Here is a 22,578-nt window from a genome sequence, read left to right on the forward strand (position 1 = left end):
GGTTCTTAACCGTAGCTGCAGATTGGAATCCCCTTAAAAAATGCTGATGTCTAGACGTCACACCCAGAGATGGATTCTGATTTAAGTTGTCCAGACTGACCTGGTCAAGAAGGTTTTTAAAGTCCCCCACCCCAAGTTATTCAAATGCACATTTAAGTTTGAGGAGCAGCTGTAAGGCATACAGGAGGCACAAGTATATGTAAAAGGTGGTGTTCTACTAGACCAGGGTGGTGGCTGTGGAGGTAGATGCTCAGGTCATGGCCAGGCCTTGGTGGTGACAGCACAGATAGTGGGGAGGAGCTGAAGATGGTGGTTTCCAGCTTGCACAAGTGTCTGGGTGGTAGCGTCCTTCCTGGGGTTGGGAGCACAGAGAGGACCAGGTTTGAGTGGGAAGATCGTGGCAATGACCAGCTCTGTATTGGCTACATCAAGGTTAAGGCAGCTGCGGAATATTCAGAGGGAGAAGTCAAGGTGGCTGTCAGATGTGTGGTTCTGTAGCTCTGGGGAGATGCAGAGTAGGGGCTCCTCAGCAGAGCCTGGGGCTTGCCATAGAGCGAGAAGGACAGTTGCTGAGGAAGGGACAGGCAGAGGAAGAGGCTCCCACAGCAGGAACTGGGAAGGCACTGCTGGGGAGAAGGAAGGGATGCCTGGTGAGAATTCTGGATTCCTAGGGAAAGAGTGGTTCAAGGAGGCCCCAGGTCACTGGGGAAGCCAAAAGAGCACTGCAAAGCGGACACTGGATTTTGCAAGGAGGAAGTCAGGCAGAGGGGAGTGCAGTGAGAGCAGAGTCAGTGCAGGGGTGAAGCTGGAGTGCAAGAGAGGAGGAGGAGGAGCCCAAATGCAGGGGCATGAGGGGTCAGAGGAAGGGGAGGAGGGAGAATGAGCAAGTGTCAACGACTCTTTCCAGGCAGGAAGTCTTCTGGAAGGGGTCACAGGGTCAAGGGGATGTCTTACAGAGAACTTTCTGGTAGCATGAGAGTGGGTGAAAACAGCAGAGCACACACTGCCGGGACTGTCCCTGTCAGAGAGCCACTTCAGGCCTGTCTGCGGCAGCAAACAGCACGGAAGGCTGGGTGCACTTGCCACCTCCGCAGCACAGAGGTGGCCAAAAGCAGAGTCAGACAGGCTGGTGGGCACCTCTGAGCCACTCGCTGACCTTGCAAGTTCGGGCAAGGGACTGAGCCTCTCTTCGCCTCAGTTTTTCATCTGTAAAATGGTGATGAAAATAATGAATGATGATAATAATTATTATAGCTTGTATTACATATATAATTTGTTAACTTGATAAATGAAAGGATGAATGAAATACTGGGGCCTTTGAAGCCTTCTACTCCAATTCCCACCTGAAGTATCAGTTCCTTCTAAGACAGCCCAACCAAGTGGCTGTCCACTCTCTGTTTGCACACTCCACAGGGCGGGGAGCTGACTACCCCCCAAGGGAGTCTCCTTCTGGATGGTTCCAGTACATGGCCCTGTCACTTCCACTCCTTGGTCTCAGCTCTGCCTTCTTCCAACTCTGAAAGGGGTGAGCCTCTCTGAACCTTCTCCTGGCCTCGCAGGGAGGATCTCCAGGAAGCATGTCTGTTAGCTCTCGCCTGAATGAGAACAGCAGCCCCCAACTGGTCTCTCTGCTTCCGCCTAATCTCAGCTCAGCACCCAGGGGGATCCTGTGAAGTTCCATCTGATCTTGTCCCTTTTCCACTTACAACCCTCCAGCGGCTTCCAGCTCAGAGAAAAAGCTCAGGCCCTTTGGTGGTGCACAAGGCCCTCTACAAAACCACCTCCCGCTGCCAACAGGCTTTCTCCCTAACCCAACAGATTGACAGTCACACCGACACACCGGCAGACAGTTTCTGCTTTTATTTGTCAAGAATCCTTTACAAAATACACACACACACATGTCCACACACACACAAGATGCCTGCCCTGCTCTGGCCACCCCTGCCCTAGTCTCTCCCGTGATCAGACCTTCCTGGCCTCACCCAGCGGAAGCCATCCTGCAGCCCCTCTGGGTCACCAGTGAAGGAGCAAAGAGAGGGAACCTCCTTTTCTGCTTCTCTGCTCAAGAACAAAGGCCTGTGTCCCACCCGTGGGGGAGCAGGTTGGGGTGGCAGGGAAACAGATCCTCTTCCCTCCTTCAAGCTGTCTGAATTGCTAGCTCAGGCCCCCAATGTCACAGTTGCTACGGCCTCGGGTCATCTGCTGGTTGAATCTTGCCCATCCCCATTTTGCGGATTGGAAAACAGAGGTCCAAAGAGTGGTTATGAGTCACCCAGGGACACAGTGGTAGAGCAGGAATGGGAACTCAGCTCTTCTCAGCCTCCAGGAGGTGGGAAGCATGAGACGTGGACCCTGAGACCCTCGGGAAGGGGACTGCCAGGCCCAGGGTGGGAGAGGAGTGCCCAGAAGTTATCCCTGGAGCCCATGCCCAGGGAAGGCAGCCCCAGGGCAGCTGAGTGAGCAGCAGGCTCTGGCCAGGACTACAGAGGTTTGCCAAGGGTCCCCTCTGTGACTGCCCGCGTGGCTTGCTCAGGGACGCGGCCTGGTTCAGTCAGGATGCTAGTAGATGTGCTCAGCTGGCGGAGGGAGTTCAGGACAGCTGGGGGAGAGAGAGAGAAACTCCTGGGGTCAGGGTTCTACCCTTGAGTGCTGAAGTCAAAGCAATGGGGAGAGATACCAGTTGGCAAGACCGTCAGCCCCTCCCAAGGTCTCTGTCTACAGGTGTCCCGGTGGTCCGTCCAGGGGACGTGGTGGGGTGGCCAAAACCCTAGGCTGTGTTGAAAGCAGGCTGGACCTGGGGTCTGAGCAGGGCAGAACTCCCCGATCTAAGGCTGGGACACTCTGGTGGGCAGACAGATGGCTCACGTACTTGGCCGGAGAGCAGGCAGGGAGCAGTACTGGTCCAGCCAGGCCAGCGAGGTCTGGCGGAGGCTGTGCAGGCTTGCCGTGGACACCATGCCATTGAAGGACTCGAACAGAGGCCGGATGAGGACACTGAACTGGGCCCAGGTCAAGGAGCAGGCCCGTTATCCAGGCAGTACCCCACCACCTCACATGTAGCCTTGATGCCCAACCCAAACCAGGGGAAGGAGGGGCCTGGACACTGTCTAACCTTGACCACCGAGGACTGCAGTCCCTCCTCCCATCCTGCCGAGGCCTGCCCAGCTCTCCGGCTCTCAGCCCCCTCCTCCTGGTTCCTTCGCGGCACTTCTGTGCTGGGCTGTCTCCTGTCCTTGGGCTCCCTGCCCCTGCTCAGTCAGGAGCTTGACCCCCAAGCCAGGCAAGGGAGTGGGCACCACGTCTTCTCTGGGCCTCGTACCAAACTGTCTTTGGGCTAGGTTCTCCCAAAATTGCCTCTGGGCTCCCTGAGGTCAGTGCTGTGGCTCCCCTTACCCAATGTCTCCTCCCTCGCTTTTCTCTCTGCTCCCAGCCCATCACTGGGCAATCCTGCCGGCCCAGATGCCAAGGGCCTGGAAGCAGGGGACAGAGCCAGAGCCCGAGCCCCTTCCCTGGGGCAGCTCTGAGCCCACCTGACCCGCGGAGCTGAGCCTAAATCTCGGGTGCAGCCTGGGCTGGCCGCAGCGTTCACCCGCCGCGGACCCTGCTGTCCCCAGCCACTGGTCTGAGCGAGGATACTACCCAGAACTTCCAGTTGTGCAGCGTCCGGGTTCGGACATAGTCATCAAACATGTCTCGCATCTGGTCGAAACGCTGGTGTGTGATGGGCACCCCTGTAGCAGGCAGCTGCTGCTGGCACAGGCTGGGGGTGTGGGAGGGTCAGGGTTGGGAGTCAGATGGCATGTCCCCCTAGCCCCAGCCCATACCCTGCCTACTTAATGGCAGCGTTGAGCTCTTCGATCTCTTCCCGCAGCTGCTGGGCCTCCTCCTGCATGGCCGCCCGCTCCTGTTGCAGCATGACAATGTACTCTGCTGTCTTCTGCAGCGTGGTGGCTTTGCTCACCTGTGGGTGCCGCCAGTGTGGGCTCAGGCGCTGGAGGCCGCCCCACCCTGGAACCCACTGGGGTGGGAGGAGGCAAGGGTGTCTGGAGGGCTCTAGGGTTTGGTCTTGGGTAGGGGGCCCAGGAAGGGGCCCCACGATTCTGAGGGTGCTAGCCTGGGCTGGGGGCTCACCTTGAGGCTGGGCTGGGCGCTGAGTGTGCTCACAAGCCCGTGAAGGGTGTCAAAGCCCAGCTTGATATTGAAGCGCCGCTTCTGCTCCGCGGAGATGTGTGTGATGCGCCTGTTCTCAGTCTTGGTGAGCAGACAGTGGAGTAAGCCTAGGAAGGAGCCCGGGAGGGCCTGGGGGTAGCAACCTGATCTTGGGGTGGGGGCACGGTGCCCACCTTGTTGTTGTCTGCACGGCCCCGGCTTAGGATGGGTTGAGGTGGCGAGACACGGACACTCAGAGCCCCTGGACTTGGCATGGAGTTGAGCTCCCCTGACAGCCGCCGCTCGCTGCCTGCGGCCGGGACAGACAGACCCACAGACAGACCGACACAGGGGAGAGGGTCCCATTGCCCTGCTCCTCTCATCTTGGCCCCGGATGCAGTGCCCCCTTCTTCCTGCTTCTCCCTGCATCCCCTGGACTCCCCCAGTCCCTGCAGCCCCTCTTTACCACTGGGTGCTGGGGGCGAGAGCCGCTCTGCCTTGGGGACAATCAGAGGCCTGGATGGGGCCAGTGTGGCTGGTCCCGGAGGTGGCCGGGGTGGTGTAGGGGCTGGGGTTGGAGGAAAGAAGGTGCAGGGGAATTCGGGGACCGTCTCCTGCTGGGGTGGAGAAGGGCAGAGAGTTGGGGTGAAGCCCCTGGGCACACCCCCACCTCCCAGCGCCTGCCATCTTACCGGGGAAGCTGGGGGCTGGAGGAGGGCGTTGGACACGAGTGGTGGTTCCAGGGCTTGCTCGGGCTTGGCTGTGCACAGGCAGAACTGTGAGGGCTGCTGGGGCTGGCCCCCCAACATCTCTCAAGACCCCATCCCGCCCCTCCCAACAGCCATGTCCCTTTCAGGTACAGGGCCCGCGTCCCTAATTCCTCTGTCCCCCAGGCTGAGCCTGTCTCTTCACACCCACCCTCTGCTCCCATGGGCCCCCCACTTCCGTGGGTGGTCCCTACCTCCCCCTCTGCTGACACGGTCCCTCCTATCTCACCTGCTGTGAGCAGCTGTGTGAGGCAGGGGTTGCTGCCCCCAGCAGTGGCAGTGGGGCTGGCCGTGGCAGGGGACAAGGTAGGGGGGTTGGCTTTCCGTCCTCTAGGGGACGGGGCCAGGGGCTTGCCTCTGGGCCACGTGCCCTGACGCATGGAGAAGCAAGGCCCAAAAGGGGGCTCTGGACAGCTTGAAGCCAGAAGGTTTATGGGGAAGGGAGTGACAGGGCCTGGGATGGGCTGTGGGGTGGGTGGGAAGGCTGCAGGAACAGGCAGTGGTGACACTCCTGGGCCAGGAGGGACAGTGGGGAAGGGAAACCTGGGAGAGAAGAGAGGGTCTTCCTGTAGCACAGTGGGGGGTGGAGCCATGGGAGGGAAGGGGGGTGGAGGGCAAGGCTCCAGGCCCGGCACCTTGGCAGGGGGAGGATATTGGAGGAGAGGAGGGGGTGCCAGAGGGGGTGGGAGCTTGGGCTTGGGGTCTTCAGGAAGGAGGAAATCAGAGCTCAGGAAGGCACTGGAGTCCAAGGGGCCAGGGCTGCTGTTCTGAACCTGATCAGGAGGTACAGAGAGACACTCAGAGGCAAGGGAGAGAGCTGGCCCCTGCAGCCCCCCAAGCAGCCTCCTGCCCCTGCTGAGCTCTGGACTGGGCCCTGGGGAGAGACAGGACAACCAATCCCTGCCTTCTAACACCACCCCCGACCCCCACATACACACACAGCAGGGAAATTTAATCTGCTGAGAGAGGGAGTGGAATAATACATTTATGCACAAGTTAGGTGTGACAAAGAGCATCAGTCTTCCTGCCCATCCACTCGTCCACCAAGTAACTTATCCATCCCTCCACTAATTCGTCCATCAGTCTCTCCATCCATCCATCCATCCTCCATCCATTCACCTATCTATTCTCTCATTTCTGAGCTAGCACATCCACCTATCTCTCCACCAGCCCACGAGGTATGACCCATTCACCAATCCATCCAACCACCCACACTTCCTTCATACATCCACCAACCCATCCACAATCCATCCATCCATCCACCATCTGTGCATTCACCAGCCGCTTACCCATCCACCACCCTAACCCTAGCCCTAACCCTAACCCTAACCCAGCCCATTCATCCATCCATCACACTATTTATCTACGCATCCACGTACCAGCCCATCCATCCAACCACCCACCTACCTACCCATATATTCACCAGCCCACGTCTGCATCCGTGCCATCTACAACACACCTGTCCATTCACCAACACACCCATCGGTCCACACGCTCACTCGTTCATTCGCTCACTGGACAGCCGTTTGCTGATGCTGAACTGTGCTAGGTCCAGATGACGCAGAGGTGAGCGAAATACTGCCCCTGCAGCAGGGAGCTCACTGTTGGTGGAGGAGAGAGACCCTTCCACAACCATCTATAAAAGCACCTGAAAAGTCTGGTGATGAAGGGAAGAGGCATATAACCCAGCAGCAGAGAGGCAACGTCTAAGCTGGGCCTGGGAGTTCTTAAGCCAAATAAATGGTAGATTCACTGCTTCCTAGACATACATGCTCAGCCTTCTCCTCCATGCTTTGGTTCCTGTTCTTCCTCCCATCTGGCATGCCCTTGACTAGTCTCTTCTAGTCCAAAGCCCACCCATTCACTAAGGCCCAGAATTCCCCCTCCTCCAGGAAGCCCTCCACAAGCAACCCAGCCCTTGGTGGCGCCCGCTCCGTGGTCCTCATGCCTTCAGCCCCATTCAACCATTTCGTCCAGTTCTGTTTCATGGGGTCACCCCTCTTCGGCAAGATTGTGCCCCCCAGCCCGCGAAGGGCAGACATGGGGCCATTCTTCCCCTCCAGTCTGTCAAGCACAAGACTGGGCACCTGCTGGGCACGGGTGCGGCCAGGGCCTGCTCTCAGGTGCGCCGGGCAGGGCTGGGCAGGTGGGTGAGCTCACCTGCAGGCGGCCATGTCCTGAGAGGTGGGTCATGCCCGAGGAGGCCGGGGGCACCTCTTGGCTCAGGATCCCACTGCTAAAGAGGGAATCGGCCATGGGGCTAAAGCTGGGGGGTTCCGGGAAGTTTGAAGGCGTGGGCGTCTGTTGGGGGCGGTAGTTGGTGAAGAAATCTGTAATTCAGACACACGGGGCGGCAGCAGTTAGGGCCCAGGCTGTGGCTGGCAGACAGCTGGAGGAGAGTGGCCTCGAGCCCTGTCCCCAGCCTGGGCGGGGGTGGGGGGGCTTCCACAGGAGATTGTGAAACTGGGAGAGTTTCTGTCTCACTCAGGGGAAGCGGCAGCAGAGGCTTGGGTGGGATGGGCCTGAGTGGGAGGCAGTAGGGGACGATGGGGGTGAGTAGGGACCCTTGGCCCCAGCCCCCCTCAGGAGGCAGCCCCCGCTCCCCCATCCGCAGGCTGCTCCCCTTCCTGCTCTGCTGGAGGCACAGAAAGGGGGGCCATAGCGGGTGCCATGGCGGGAAAGGGGTGCGGTGCCAGGGAGGAGGTCTGGGGCAGGAGGAGCTCCAGGGTGGCAGGAGTTCAGGGGTGACTTAGAGGTGAGGGGGCCAGGGGTCAGCGGGTCAGGGACCAGTTAGGTTTGTCAGAAGGCCTACAGGTGAGCGACAAGGGCAGAGCCCACAAGTGGTAAAGGGTCTAATGAGGCGAGAGGAGCCGAGGGTGAGCTCAGAGAGGGGCAGGAGCGTGAGGGGCTGGGACGCCTGCAAGAGCCGGGGGAGGTGGCCGCCGGATTGTTTGGGGTGCGGGTTGTGTAAGCCTTGGGCTATTCTGGTTTTGGGAAGCAGCTGCCTGTGGCCTGACCACATCCCGGGCCTGGGCGCCGCCCGCCCACCCGCTCCCTTCCGGGCACCTTTCTCTGACCCTGACCAGCCTGAGGTCCACCCCAGCTCCCAAAGCCTCCCAGTCTGGTCGGACTCGACCCCACTGTGGCAGCTCCCCACCACCTTGGGATGGGCCCTGCCCCCACTCTGTACTTCCACGACCCCCCCCTCACTTGCCAACAGAGCTGGCCAGCGTCTCCCAGGAGACCAGGAGTGGGTTAGATAAGACCACCCCAAACCCAGAACCTTCTGGGGGTCAAACTTGTGCATGTGTGTGTGTCTTAAGTGACACTGTTTTGCCAGAAGATGTGGGGCCAGTGTGTGGGAGTAGCTGGACTCACAAGTGTCAGTGTATAGCATCTGTCTGTCCCCACAGTGTCTGTTCCCACGTTTGTCCCTCCGTCTGAGTCCTTGTGAACCTGCCCTGCCATGATGCTCTGCGCCCACATCTGTGTGTCTTTCCTGGGCCGCATGGTTAGAAGGTGTCTTCTTGCTGTCCTGCTGCCTCCCTTTGACAGGGGAACTGGGCAGGAGACAGTGAGTGTCACTGGTCCTCTGTCCACCCCCCAGGCACCATGGGCCCCATTGCTAGCCGCTGAGGCCTGGGGTCTAGAACCAGCCTCACACTGGGCCTGGCCCCAGGGTGGCCCCACGAGGCTGAGGGCCCCGAGCCGCTCCCTGCTCACGCCTGCTGCCCAGTCCCCAGGGCTTGGGCAGGGGTCATGGGGCAGCAAGCCCATCTCATCCCTGAGTCACTGCCATCCCCTTCCCAAGGAGGGCCCAGGCTTGTCCCCACCCTGCCTTGAGAGAAGTCGCTTCCCAGCTGTAGCCACCCTCTGAGCCTGGAGTCCCTCTCTAGCCTCTGTTTCCCCCAGGGACCTGACTTGCCATCACTTCCCCAGGCCCTGGTCTCCACAGAGCTCTGGCCCCCTCTCTGGGTTTCCAGCCTGCTTCTCCAGTGGGGCTCTTGGGGACGGTGAGACAGCAACCCTGGGGGCACTGGTGCTGGCTGTCCCCCGGTGCAGGAGCGTCTGAGAGGGCCACAGGAGCCACCTCCTCTGCAAGGCCACACTTGCCCCTCACCCCCAGCAGCTACCCTGGCTTGTGAGAAGTCTCTTCCTAGCCCCAGTCCATGCTGGCCTTGCCCAGAGCCTGGGTAGGAGTGGTTGCCCTCCTACCTGTGGCAGGGGTCTGTGTGTCCAGACAGGGCCGCCGCCCTCCCAGGCTTCTCTGCTCCCAGGGCACTGCCATCCACACTTCTGCCCCTGGCACCCACCCCCCCCCAGGGCTGGGGCAGGGGTGGGGGTGGTTCCTCATTCCCTAGTGCCCGCCCCATAGGCCTCCACCTCTTGATTGACAGGCCCAGGACCCTGTGGAATGGAGTCGGGGGCTCACTGAAACTAAGCCTTTATCCCAGGGACCCTCCTCCTGTCCCCTGTGCCTTGGGTGAGACAGGCTGAGCCCTGCTGTCTGCCTGCCCCCCACATGGCTCTGGAGGCCCCTAAACGTATGACGATCAGAGCAGCCTGCAAGACCTACAGCCAAGTGAAGAAGACAACGTGGGGCAGAGTCTGTTGTGAAAACAGAGACATCTGTCCACCTGTGCTTCTACGGACACGACTATCTCTGGAAGGACACTAAGAAATCAGTAACTTGGTGGCCCTGGGGTCAGGAGAGGGAGGCAGGGAAATTTGCTACATTAAAAAAATGCTTTACAAGATATGATACCTGGCATTTTTCTTAGAAATGACATGGGAGAGAAGAGGCATGGTCCAGATGAAACAAGACTGGCAGAGGTGGTAAGTCGATGTCATCGGTGATAGTTACATGGGGCTTCACTGAACTAGTCTCTACTAGTGTGTATGTTTGCAGTGTTCTTTAATAAATCGTTTTTAAATGCATCATGTAGATAATAAATAGACCCAACCAAATCAAAGTCCCTTTCTCTCCTGAGAGTCTCAGCATCTGCTATTTTTCCTGGGAGCCCCTTTAGCCTGCAGCTTCACAGCCCCTGGTCCCCTGCCTGCATCTGAGACCACACCAGCCACACCCCAAGGCTGGACAAAGGGAGGCCAGGAAGATCTCTCTGAAACCACCCAGACCATCTTCCCTCCTGGAGGGGCCTGGGACGGCCACACAGTCCTCCCAAGGCCTTCCCCACACTGACCCTGCCCATCCACTCCACTGGGAGGAGGGAGGGACCTGCCCCACCTGAGATCTCCATGCAGTCATCCAGGCTGGGCTGCAGAGGCGTCAGGTCCGGCTGGATCATGTCAGCATTGCCGACATAGGCTGGAGGAGACAGTGATGACGTCATGAGAAGTGGGCAGGGTGGAGTGGGGGGCCCCAGTCAGTTCTCCCTTGGCAGCCTAGATTCTCACAGGCCTGACCCCTCTCCCCGACCCCTCCCTGGATGCAGGCCCTCACCATCCTCGGGGGACAGCTGCAGGGGAGAAGGGCTGGGCTGAGTCATGGTAAAGAGTGTGTCGGAGATGTCCGACAAAAAGCAGTCGAGGTCCAGGAGCTGCCGCCCGCCGGGCTCCTCCTCTGGGCCCCCCAGCAGCACCGGCACCACGCTGGAGAAGAGCTGCTCGCACCATCTCTCCGGCGGTGGCCACCTGCCTTCCGCCTAGGGGGACAGAGCGGTCAGCAGCCCCTGGAGGACTCTCACTACCCCCAGCCCCTCATCACCCCTGCCCGGGAGAAAATGGTCAGCCAGCTGGCCAGGAGGCTCTCTGCTCATCCTCCTCACCTTCCCCTGGTGGCCCCGGCTTGTTGCAGACCAGGATGGCTTGCTGAAGAGACAGGGCTCCCTTCCTGCCCTCTGACTCTGTCCTGTCTGGGACCCCAGTTCTTAGGTCCCTTTTCTCCCCCATGGTCCCACCCCTTGCTCAGCAGCCTGGGGTCCTCCCAGTACTGCGCCCTCCCAAGGGGAGACAGGCTCGACTCATCAACCAGAGGATGGCAATCACTCCCACTCCCCAAACATGCCCCCTTCATCCCCAGCCACCGTCCTGCCCACCCAGGCGGAAGCTGTCAGTTCTCTGCATCCCACATGCTTAGGGGCCAGGGGATTTCTTCCCTGCTGCACTCAGGGAACACCCACCTGCTTAGGTGCCGGGAGATCCCCTTCCCTGCTGGACTTACGGAGCTGCAGGGACACACAGAGTTGGACACGGGATCCCTTGCCCCTACCTCCATCACTCCCCGCCAAAGCCTCCCCTACTCACAAGCTCCCCCAGCAGTGGGATCCCCTATTTCGCCTCGGGAGGTACCCCCACCCAGGTAAGGAGACTGCTAGGAGACCCTGTGGCCACACGGTGGCACTGTCGGCCGGGACTTAGTGGAGGGCCCAAGGGGTGCTGGCTGTGGGGCGGGCGTGTCCCTTCCAGGGATCTCCCAAGACAGACGGTGGCAGGGGCCTCCTCTGGACCCCACGGACCCGCTTCTTGTAGTAGATGCGCCACTTGTGGTACTCGCGCATCACCACCTCGATGCGCCGCTTCCAGTAGTTCCCCTCTAGGACGACGGCCTGGGGAGGGTCGAGGGAGAAGACTCAGTGGGAAGGGCAGACCCGGCACCCCCATTTCCCACCTTCACCCAGTCCCGCCTGGGCCGGCCCCCAAGCCCAGCGCGGGAGGGACGGGAGGGAGGGGCCGGGCTGGGCGGGAGGTCCAGGGCCGCAGCTACCTCTGGTTTCCTGTGCGCGTCAGCCTCCGGCCCCTGCAGGGGGGTCACGAAGCCACACACGGGGCTCTTCCTCCGCTCCACATCTGCCAGAAGCAGGCCAGGTCAGGGGCGCCCAGGTGACACCCTGTGAAATCCTGCCTGGCCTTGGACGTTCAGATTAAGCATCGTCTGCTGCCTCCTCCAGGAAGCCTTCCTGCCTGCTCTAGCCCTCGGAGATGTATGTGGCACTGTGAAAGAACCCACACCTCCTCTGCCTCCCGCGAGGGAGGTAGGTGGGGCCGCGCTTGCTGAATGGGCTGTGAGGCCACAGGCCACAGGCAGTGAGGTCCTTCAGGGAGACCCTGTTCAGACCGGCAGGCCAGGGTCTAGAGCCCTGGGCCCCCTGCCGCAGGCTCCTTGGCACTACCCACTCTCATCTCAGAGAAGCGCCCCGGTCTACTTCCGGCTACTACCTGCCTGAGCTTTCTGCCACGCCCTCCACTCCCCGCTCAGTCTCCAGTCCTGGCCACTCCCCAGGCCCCTTCCCTTTGGCCCATAAACACATTCCAGGCTCTTCTTTATCTCCCAAGCCTTTCCTTCCCCTTGTTGGGTTAGCTACTCGACAAGCTAACCTCTACCCCTTGGCACCCCTTCCCTCCCCCTCAGCCCGATTTTGGAAGAGTTGTCACTTGCCACCTCTGCTGTCATACCTCCCATCTCATCTTCACCCTCTGAGACTCAGTGTCTGCCCCCTTGCCCGCCCCACTGACCCGCTCCTGAACCGTGGGCCCTGTCCCAGCCTCCCTGACCTCCTCCCCACTCCCCTCCCCAAGCCCCAGGAACATTCCCTGCTCTTCTGTCTCGCTGATCACTTTTCACCGACTCCTTTGCAATGCCCACCCCCGGCCTCTCTCACCCTGCCGCTTCCAGCTCCAGCCCATAGCCAGCTGCCTGGGGACCCTCCACTAGGATGTCCCAAAACCTACCACAAAACCCCCACTGGCTCCCGGCATTCCTGGTCTAATCTAATCGTCACATTCCCAGTCTCAATTCCACAGGATCTGTGACGTTTCTTCCACCACCCCCGCCCCTCCATCCTCTCTCTCCCTGCGTCACCCCCTAGTCTGGCGGCATTTCGCACAGGGACCTCCAGCCTCATGCTCCCTAGTCTGTCTTCCTGCTGCAGCCAGGTCAGTTCTTCCTAAAGTGCAGTTCAGGCCTGAAACCCTCCATGGCTCCCAACAACCTCCAGGATAAAGTTCACACTCTTTAGCTTGGCTTCCAACCCCCTCCACGACTTAGCCACCCTTGCTTCTCCCACCTCCACGTGGCCCACCTTGAAGCCAGACAGCCCACCTTCTGGTCTTATTCCCTTGCCCTTCCCTCCTCTCCCTACCCTTCGGGATGGCCCCACCTCCAGGCAGCCTTCCCACCCCCAAAACCCTATGGCCCCATGCACCTCCTCCTCCGCCCTCTCTGGTCATCTCTCTGCATGCTCGCCTCCCCACGGGACGTGAAGCGGGAGCTGCGCTGGCGCCGATCTTGGCACATAGCAGGCCTCCGTAAGAGGCAACCCTAAGATTCCTCTTGGCCACCCTGACAAAGTGGGCAATCACTGGCCCATCCAACTTCCTCTGGTGCAAATGAGGACACAGAGGAGGGGGACCACCAGAGCATGACATTTATTGGGACTTTCAGCATCACTTACAAAGTTCTGTCCTAAAGAACATTCTCCCAGACAGGAGGGTTTTTGTCTTGCTTGCTGAGCCTGGCTTGGACAGAAAACAAGGGGACGGGCCCATGGCTGTGTAGACTCCCAGGGGCCTAGGTAAGCAAGGAGGGTCTCAAAGAGTATCTCTGCCCCTGGCTTCCCAGGTGATAGAATGGAATGGGCACCATGATGAAGTTTGTCCAGGGCCCCCAGAGAGTCAGGGCTGAGTGACACAGCCTGGCTTTCCTCCCCAGCCCAGTGCTCTGGACAGCAGGGCTGTGACAATGTGGCTTCCTGGGGTAGGCTTTGTTTAACACTGATAAGTTTGTCTGTCCATTCAACAGAGCGTCCAACCCTTTGGACAGGGAATACACGGATGAATCAGGGTGCTTACAGCTTCAAGGAGAGATGAGAACAGCAAACAAACAACAGAGATAATGCAAAGTGGAAAGTCCTTCTTGCCCAGGAGAGGTGCAAAGTACCCGGGGACCTCAGAGGAAACCAAGGCGATTTTGGAGTGTGGGACAGTGAGAAGTGGGTTGGGAAAGGAAGGATCTCAGAGACCAAGAGCCTGCAGAGGGATGGCAGGGCCCTTCCTGGTTGAGCCTAAGGCAAAACACTTTTCGAGAGGGGGTGAGCCAGGCAGCCCTCCCTCCCCCTTGAAGCCCACCTTCAAACCTTTGGTGTTTAGGAAGGAGAGGTCCTGACATTTGTTATATGCCAGCCACATGCTGCTGCTACTATCAACATAATAATCCATCCAGCTGCTCACTCTCGGGGGCCCCTCTGTGCGCCAGGCTCTGTGCTAAGACCTGGGTGATGTCTCTGAAAGCTCACAGCAAGCCTCGGCAATAGGACCTATCATTATTCCCATTTTACAGATGAGCAAGCTTTGGCTCCTAGAGGCTAGAGACTTTCCTAAGGCCACATAACTGGGGAGTGCCAGGGCTTGCCTCAAACCCAGCTCTGTCTGACTCAGAACCTGGGGTCCTTCCAGCAACTTGTGCAATAGCTGAGATCAGTGTGTCGCAGTGAGGACCCCGAGGGGCATCAAGCCTCAGCCGTGATCAGAAATTTCTTCTGCAGAGTGCAGGGTTTGCAAGTGGAAGGGTCCCATCCAGCTTTGGGAGGAAGGTGCAAGTGTGAAATCTTGGGGTAGGGGGGACACTGTCTTCCCCTGGAGTATCAGCTTCCTAGTTTTTGGCCAGGGCCTGTCATGCAAGTTCTCAGAAACAGCAGATTCTGAATGGCATACTTGTCGGGGGAAAAAAAAAGAAAAGAAATGGCAGAGACCCAGAGAAGGCATCAAAAAACATGTACCTTCCACTTCCCTGAAAAGCTCAGCCACTGCCCTGGGTGACCTGCATGTTGTCAAGAGAGGACGGGAAGCCAGCCAGCTGGGAGCAGGGAAGAGCACCAGAGGGCGACAGCCCCAGACTCCAGCCAGCCCCAGCTCTGCTCCCTTTTATGCTCTGTGAACCTGAACATGTCACTCGCCTTCTGAGCCTCAGTTGCTAATCCATAAAATGGGGGCAATAATACTTATCTCCCAGGGCTGCTAGGAGCCTTAAATAAGATGATTTATGAAAGCGCCTGGCACGTAGATGAATGGAAACCAGAAAACACTCCCTCTGTTTACTTGGACAGAAGCCAGCGGGACCAGTACAGAGCCTACTGTGTGTGGTCCCTCCTGGGCTGTGTGTTCCCAGCTCAGCACAGCCTTTTTTTTTTTTTTTTTAATTTTTGAGACAGGGTCTTGCTCTGTCACCCAGTGCAGTGGCGCAATCATAGATCACTGCAGCCTCTAACTCCTGGGCTCAAGCAATCCTCCTGCTTCAGCCTCCCAAGTAGGTGGGACTATAGGCACACACTACCATGCCTGGCTAATTGCTTTTATATTTGGTAGAGATGGAGTCTTGTTATGTTGCCTAGACTGGTCTTGAACTCCTGGCCTCAAGCAATCCTCCTGCCTCGGCCTCCCAAATTGCTAGGATTACAGGCGTGAGCCTCCATGCCTGGCCCAGGACAGCCTTAGATCCTGTAGCAGGACCTAACTGAGCTGGACAAGGTCCCGACAAAGGGCTGACTGATCCAAGTCCTCCCAGCCTCTACTTCCCTGCCATGGGGTATGGGGGACGGGGCACAGGGGTGTCCCTGAATGACTGTGACCTCCTCCAGGGTCCATCATTTACTGAACACCAGTTTAGTGCCAGGCCCTTTCATACCTGTTGTCTCCATACCAACCATGAAAAGTAGGACTATTGGCCTCATTTTATAGATAAGGAAACAGGTTCAGAGAGCTTAGGGAACTAGCCTGAAGTCACACAGCCAGGAAGGGGCAGAGACAGGGTGGGAAACCAGTTCTGGGTGACTTAAGTCTAAAGTCCCCTCCACTATACCACATGGCCTCCCTGGGCCCCCTCTACCCAATTCTCCACGGTGGGCACCTGTTCGGTGTTCAGGGAGGACTTCACTGAAAGGCTGGTGGAGACTCATGTAGGATCCTCAGTCTCCCCGTTTACAAAATGATGCAGCTGGCCCAGAGAGTGTCTCATACCCCCTTTTACCCTGGCATTCGAGGCATCTGGCTACACAAATGGGATGCAGAATGGGCTTTAAACTGTCCCCCAAATCTCAGCCTACCTTAGTGCTTCTCAGGGTGACCTCTGCTTTGCCTAGTGGAAACACTGCTCTGTGTTCACAGGGGAAAACACCCTTTGGGACACATTCCCCAAGACCCTCTGGGGATCAGAAGCTGTTCAGGGGTCCCGGTGTGGGGGTCTGGTCTCCCCAGGAGGCTGGCAGCACTCTGCTGGTGCTGGCCCTGAGGGTCCCAGGGGTTTTCCTGGGCAGCCCCCTTGTGGGGCCCTCTGGCGGGGCAGGGAAGGCCCCTCCTGGCTGGGGAGGCCGGTGGCGCCCACTCACACTGGATATACCAGGCCCTCCAGATGGCGTTGTTGAGGCGGATCTTGTCTCTGCAGAGCAGCTTGAGGCCTTTGAAATTCTTCCACTTGGGTGAGACCAGCTTGCCACTGTCAGGGGGAGAGGGCTGGGTCAGGACAGGGGTGGAGAAAGTTGGAGATGCTAGAGGGGGTGCTCCACATTCTTCTCATGCACTAGGTGTTCAGCTATGGCTGGAATTTGAGGGACCCCTCAAATCTGGCCCCTTAATCTAACCTGCCTAAAATTCCTCCCCTGAGAGTCAGATCTTTAAAATACCCTCCCAGACCCCCACGGGGGGGCCTTTGTGTTCTCTGGAGAGACCTGCTTGTTAATCTACCACCAGAACTGAAGGAAGGCTGAAACCTGTTTATCAGCTCTGTCCTGGGAACAACAATGTCCAGTGGCCTCACAGGCGTGTCCTGTGGGCTGGCCGGGGGAGAGTCCTCACACCCATTCCTTACTCAAGAAGAGTAAGAAATGACCTTCCTCAGGGTCAGGAAGGGAAAGAGACATGCCCAGGGTCACGCGGCAGGGACTCACCCAGGCCCCCTCAGGCTCAGGAGAGGCACAGGGGATGGCTGGGGAGGGTCTGCCTGGGTGGAGAGGGAGCCTCTTGACAGGTGGTGGCCTCAGAGCCCTGTTGGTGTCTGCCCCGTCCAGAATCCCCGTATGGTGATCCGGACTGAGCTGGAAGATGTGCCCTTCTCAGGGACATGCCGAAGACAGTGAGCCGTCAGGGCCCAAAGGCAGGCAGCTAGGATGGGGAGTGGGAGGCAGTGGGAAGCGAGCAGCCTACCCTAATCCTAGCGGTCCACCAAATCCATGGGATGCAGAGGCTCTACACAGAGTCCTGCTAGGCACAGGACAAGTCTGCCACCTCCAGGAAGCTGACCCAGGAGGCCAAGACATTCAGGGTCTTAGACCCCTGCTGGTCTCTCCTTCCCTCCCTCCTCACCAGCCACAAGCCAGGGTTGTGTGCAAGTCCCCTCTGGCCCACCTACCCTTGCTCAGATGGCAAGGCTGAGGCCCCAAGACTTAAGTCTTTTAGAAAGCCAAGCCTGCTCGCTCCAGAGGTCTCTACCTCATCCTGGGGGTGAGAGGTGGGTGCGTGGCTGTCTGACTCCTCAGCCCCTCTCCCCGCAGCCCCTTGGGTGCATCAGCCATTGGCCCCCTCTCCTCTCTGGTCTCTAAGTTCCTCTGTTTGCTTTGGGGTGGGGTGGGGGACTGCCACCCAGGGGACAACAGGCCTCATTACCCAAATAGGGTACACAGCCCAGTGCCCTGGCCCACTGGCTGGTCCCTTCGCTCCTGCAGTTAGATAAACACCATCTGTCTAGTAGGGAGACATGGGGTGGGGGTAGGGGAAATTCTGATACCTCCTGGGCTAGCTTCTTTTGGGTAGGGAGCGGGGGAGACTCCTGAGTTTGTGGCCCCTGCCTGTATCCCAGCAACTTTCCAGCCCATTCTGACCACCTGGTGTCCCACCCCCAACCCGCCTGCCTTCCTTCTCCCATTTTCCTCCTGAGGTTATGACAGTATGGCCCAGGCAGGTCTGGGGGAGATAAGAAGGTGACAATATCCAAGCCCAGGAGGAAAGGATTTGGGACTGTGAGGGGAGGGACCCAGCCTGGAGCCAAAAGCCTAGGGCCAGGGTTCAAGAACTTCTTACGACCAATAGAAAAAATCTGAGATGCTTGGGGATGGGGTGGGGAAAACCTTAGAAGCCCTAATTCAGCTCCCCACCCCCCACCTTGTAGGAATTCCCTTTAGAGCACCCCTGACAGGGTGCTACTTGTGCCCTCACATCCCTGAGGCCACTCTTTCTAGCCAGCTCTGACCACGAACAAATGCTTTCTTGAAGCCTCCAGAACCTGCCCCCCAGGGCTTCCACCCACGATACCATGCAACATATCCTCCTAGAAAAGTCCCCCCTCTGCCCACACTGCCCTGCAGAGGGTGAGAGCGGCCGGGCCTCTGCGCGCTGTCCTCTGGGTCAGGCTGTCCCAGTCCTCCCACCACCTTCTGGCCCCTTCCTGTGCTGTTCCCTTTCTATCCAGTCACTCCCTTGGGACACTCAGTTCCAAAATCCTCTCCCTTCCAGAGAACCCCTATAATTACAAGTCTTTGAGAGCTAAAACACTTTCCCAGTATGAGCCTCAGGTTTTTCCCCCTGCCAAATGGGGAAGCCCACAGGCTGCTCTGGTACTGACACTCCCCTCCGCCCCCCAGCCCTGGTGCTTAGGCTGACACTCAGGGCAGGCCAGAGATTTAATATTCTGGGTGTTCGGGGAGAAAACACAGCCCTGTCCACCCCAGCTGTCCCTGACTAGGGTTACATTAGTCTCCAGTTAGCCTCTTAGGGGAGCAGTTCTTGGGATGTGCTCTGTCCCCTACCTTGCCACCTCCCCAGAAACTTCCCTTTGGGTCACCCATGGTCTGGGGTGGAAGTGAGCCAGCCCAATGCAGCGGTGTGCAGTATAGAGCAGGAAGCCAAAGCCCGGAGTGGGTGGGACATGGGAGACCCTTAAGAGCAGGGGTGCCCGCATCCTGCGTACCAGGACCTTAGATGCCCTGTCCCAGGCAGTCTCGTGACATCCAGGGTGGGGAGGGGAGAAGGGACGGGAATTTGAACTTTCCACATCGGTCCGGAGCCCTGGACGATCAGGTTGCAACATGACCCGGGCTCGGGGCCAGAGCATGTGGGCCAAGGTTACTCTGCCTCCAGCCAATGGGGTCGCAGCTCGGCGGCCGCGGTTGGGGATAGCTACACTCCCCCGCAATCCCCACCCCAGCTCCCGCTCGCCTTCAGGCGGCAGGTGCCAGTCTCTATCAAGCGGTTCTCAGAAGTGGAGGAGGCGCTGCGGAAGAAGAGGAATATTTACACAGAGAAAAGATCAAGGCCGGCCGATCCCCCTTTCTCCCCTACAGTTTTCGGTTGATAATTTATCCGGGCCCCTCCGCTCCGGAGAACTTTGCTCCAGGGCACTGGGCCAGGACCCGGGTTGGCGCCCTCCCCTGGGACGCAGGCGAGGAGCGGAAGCCGGGCGCGGCCCGCACGCTCCGCGACGCGCTAACCGGGGGTCCCAGGCTGCGTCGGGCGCTCAGCCTCGCGCGGCGACACTGGTGGGGGAGCCCCCGGCCTCCCGCGCACCCGCGCCGCGCGGCCAGCAGCACCCCCTGCCGGGCCGTGGCCCAGACCCCAGCGAGCTGCGCCGCTCCTGCCAGCCCGGGACACCCTCCTCCAACCACCCTTGACCTGTTCGCGTCCCGGCGCTTGGGAGGAGGTGGAATGGGACAAGCAAAGGCGCGGGGAATATTGCAAGGTGCAGAAGTAGGGTGCGTCTGGGCCGGGCTGCCGGGGAGAGAACCAAGGGCTGCAGGCGGTCAGGAGGAGTGGTCCCGGGGTCAGTGGAGAGTGGGGATGGGCGGGCATGGCCTAGGGTCCTGGGAACGCAAGGGACGCCTGGCATTTGGGGGGTGGGCCGAGGAGCAGGGACCAGAGCCAGGTGCCCGATGTGGTCCTAGGGAGGTCGAGGTGGAGGGGAGGCGGTCGCCCAGGGATGAAGCGATGGTGGTGAGGAACAGGAATCGGAAGGTTCGCAGGTTCGTCAGGGGCCAGTGGGCTGCGCCGGGGTCAGAGGACGCCAGGGGGTGGGGGCGGGAGGAGTCCAGGCTGTGGCTGGAATCCCGGGAGCAGAAGGACCGGGAGGGTGTTTGGAGCCCCAGCGCGTAGTCCCGCCACGCAGAGCCGAGGCCGTCGGCCCGGAGCCGCCCTCACCTGTAGGCCAGGCTCAAGCACTCGAAGAGGCGAGTTAGTGTGGGGTCGATGCTGCGCGGCCCGAAGTCGGAGTGCCCTACGGGCCCCTCCTGGTCGCGCCGCCGGGTCAGCGAGTCGCTGTGCGGCGACGAAACCATGAAGTGACCGCTGTGGATGACCTGCGAGCGGAGCAGCCCGCTTGTGCTGCGCCGGAGACTCGGGTCCTCCGAGTCTGTGTCCGAGTCCGAGTCCGGGCTAGGGACGACCCGCGGGACCTGCAAGCCCGCGGCCAGCCCTGCCAGCGCCCCAGCCATGGCTATCGCCGTCGCCGCCGCCGCCTCGCCTGGGCTCCGCCGCGAGGCCGGGGCAGCTCGCGGGCGCTCGGCCTTATTAACATAGCCCCGCCCCCGTCGCGATAGGCCGCTAGGGTGGGCGGGGCCTCGGTACCGCGAGCGGAGGGGCGGGGCTTATATTAGCATAATCAATACGCCAGGTGTGAGCCCTGTTCCCCGGGGGGATCCGGCGGGTCTGTAGCTACCCGTCCTCCCGCCTTTCCTCCTGTTGTGACCTCTTGGAGTCAATCGTTCCTACTTCGCCCAAAAGGGGTCTCAAGAAGGGTAGACTATCACACCTGAAACTGAGAGCGCCTCAGTGCCCGAAGCCCAGTGAGGTTCGTGTTTCTAGGGGTGCCCTCCCGGGAGGCCCGAGATCACCCATCTCCCCTCACCTAACTACTGCGCCCCTCCGCTCCCTGATCTCAGCCCCGGTCAGTGCTCCGCTCAGTTGGAAGCTCCCACTTCTCAGGGGCCTTGTGTGGTGGACACGAGGCAATGTCCCTAAAGGGCCCAGCCCCCAGGCAGTTGTTGGTACCCCTAGTGACACTGCGATCGTCACTACAGCTGCACAGTCAGGCCCAAGGGGGCTACATGAGTGTGAATCCTGCGAGGCCCTCCGGGACCGTCGCCGGTGGTAATGGTGGCTGGCTGGCAAGGTGGAGCCCGCGCCACCCTCCCGCTGACAGCCCTCAGGCAAGCTTCTGCCCAGGAGCTCTGGACCCCCCTCTCACTGTCCCTGAGATCCAGCTTCTGTTCCTGCTTCTGAAAAATAGAAACCAGGCTGAGGCATTCACATCTGTCACCTCGCTGGAGTGCTTAACCATCCTTAAAGGTGGGATTCAGAGGCACACAGGAGCAAAAACATGCCCAAGTATCTCAGAGGGACAGGAGCAAAGCCTGGTCTAGAAGATTCCCAAACTTCCCTCCAGGGCTGTCCCTAGTGGGTGTGGGGTGGGTGGGGACAGGGAAGGGCTGGAGGCAAACATTAACCTCCCTTGGCTTTCTGATGGTGTGTCCTACTGGTGGTCACATGAGGGAAAGAGGAGGTGGTCAGTGGGGTGCTGCAGCCTTGGAAAAGCTTAACATATAGCACTTTCTTCCAGCTCGTGCTAGGGTCACACAGTCCTCAGGATCACAACACAGTGCCCGAGGACTCCCAGCAGCTGGCAAGCGAGTGAAGTGATTGGTAGAGGCTGCTCACAGGCTGGCCCTTTCTCCCACCTCGTTTGGTACCCGGTGTCCCTGCCAGTCACCTCACATTCCTGGGAGCCCTGCTATTCTCCAGTCCTCCCTGATGCTCTCTGCAGGAAGTGCCTTCTCCCTGTGCCCCCCTGCCAGATTGCAGGGGTGGAGGTGGGAGTTCCAATGCCCACCCCAGTCTGCCTCCTCTGGACGGGCTCTGCCCCACTTCAGTGCACCATCCCCAAGTGGACCTTTTGAGATCCTTGGCACAGACTGACAGGATCGTTACTCACCTCTATGTGCCTCTCTGGCTTCTCCCCCTACGCTTCTGTGGGCCTCTGAGGCAAGACTGTTCCCTAGAGTCTCTGAACCCCCACAGCGTGCACCCACAGACCTGGGGAATGCTTGGAGAAAGGGGCATGATGCTAGGAGGGGCTGGTGGGCTGCTGTAGGGGTGTGGTGGTAAGCAGGGGCTCCCCCCATCTCCCTTGGGGCCTCCTAGCTCCGGGGGCCCTGGCTCAGGTGGTGACCTGAATTGATCCTTGCTCTGCTACAAATTCTATGAATAACTCTGGGTAATGTCTTACTGGGGATCTGTCTCTCCATCTGTAAAATGAGGAGACTGAATTCAGTGATTTCTTAGGGTCCTGCAGGCTTGGTTCCAAATCTCTGCTATCAGCACCCCCAGATCACTTCACCATGCTCTCCCCTCGGCCACCTGTCCCCAGGAGAAAATCTCAGATTGCCTCCTGCAGTTCCAGAGACTGTCCCCTGGAACTAGGTCTGAGTAGGGTGGGAGGATTACGAGTGAATTCTTTCCCTCACTCCACACCATCAGTTTCCCCTCAGCAGGCATCTGCACCTCGTTTCTGCCCAGGGCCTGATAACACCTTTGGAGGTGTAAGCACCGAAAAGACAAGCCCTGCCTGTGTAATTTCAAACAACACTAAAGAGTACAAGAAATGTAAGGATGTCCACGAATTCTGATCTCTCCCATGATGACATGACACAGCCAGCTGAGGGTGCCC

General features: G+C 59.3%; 1 protein-coding gene across 10 annotated transcripts; it reads right to left on the minus strand.

Moving 5' to 3' along the window:
- Positions 1–1,838: 1,838 nt before the first annotated feature.
- MLXIPL (MLX interacting protein-like) lies at positions 1,839–20,394 on the minus strand. Of its 10 annotated transcripts, none has more exons than XR_001137311.1 (18): positions 20,055–20,394; positions 16,259–16,365; positions 11,644–11,726; positions 11,396–11,485; positions 11,060–11,104; positions 10,706–10,792; positions 10,381–10,582; positions 10,165–10,245; positions 7,077–7,246; positions 5,146–5,689; positions 4,842–4,943; positions 4,616–4,763; positions 4,344–4,459; positions 4,132–4,251; positions 3,834–3,961; positions 3,637–3,760; positions 2,870–2,999; positions 1,844–2,599 (listed from the first exon to the last, which is right to left on the minus strand). XR_001137311.1 is itself a non-coding variant. In XM_012640379.1 (18 exons), the coding sequence occupies exons 1-18, from the start codon at positions 20,345–20,347 to the stop codon at positions 2,481–2,483; spliced, it is 2,658 nt and encodes an 885-aa protein (XP_012495833.1). In that variant the 5' UTR covers positions 20,348–20,394; the 3' UTR covers positions 1,844–2,480. The 10 variants fall into 10 exon arrangements, 8 of the variants coding, with proteins under 8 accessions (XP_012495834.1, XP_012495833.1, XP_012495831.1 ...); XR_001137310.1 differs by having other exon boundaries at positions 4,616–4,766; XM_012640379.1 differs by having other exon boundaries at positions 4,616–4,766; positions 4,842–4,909.
- Between the last annotated feature and the right edge of the window lie 2,184 nt (positions 20,395–22,578).

This window comes from Propithecus coquereli, unplaced genomic scaffold (assembly GCF_000956105.1).
Source record: "Propithecus coquereli isolate 6110/MARCELLA unplaced genomic scaffold, Pcoq_1.0 Scaffold150, whole genome shotgun sequence".
NCBI lineage: Eukaryota > Metazoa > Chordata > Mammalia > Primates > Indriidae > Propithecus > Propithecus coquereli.

Excerpts from the sequence above, each read along its gene's own strand:
- MLXIPL (XM_012640376.1), bottom strand. The coding sequence starts at position 20,347 with ATGGCTGGGGCGCTGGCAGGGCTGGCCGCGGGCTTGCAGGTCCCGCGG. Across the intron at positions 11,105-11,395 it reads GCATCTACTACAAGAAGCGG|CTCCGTAAGTCCAGCAGGGA; the intron begins GTCCGTGGGGTC and ends GTGTCCCTGCAG. Across the intron at positions 2,600-2,869 it reads CCTGCCTGCTCTCCGGCCAA|CTGTCCTGAACTCCCTCCGC; the intron begins GTACGTGAGCCA and ends TCTCTCCCCCAG.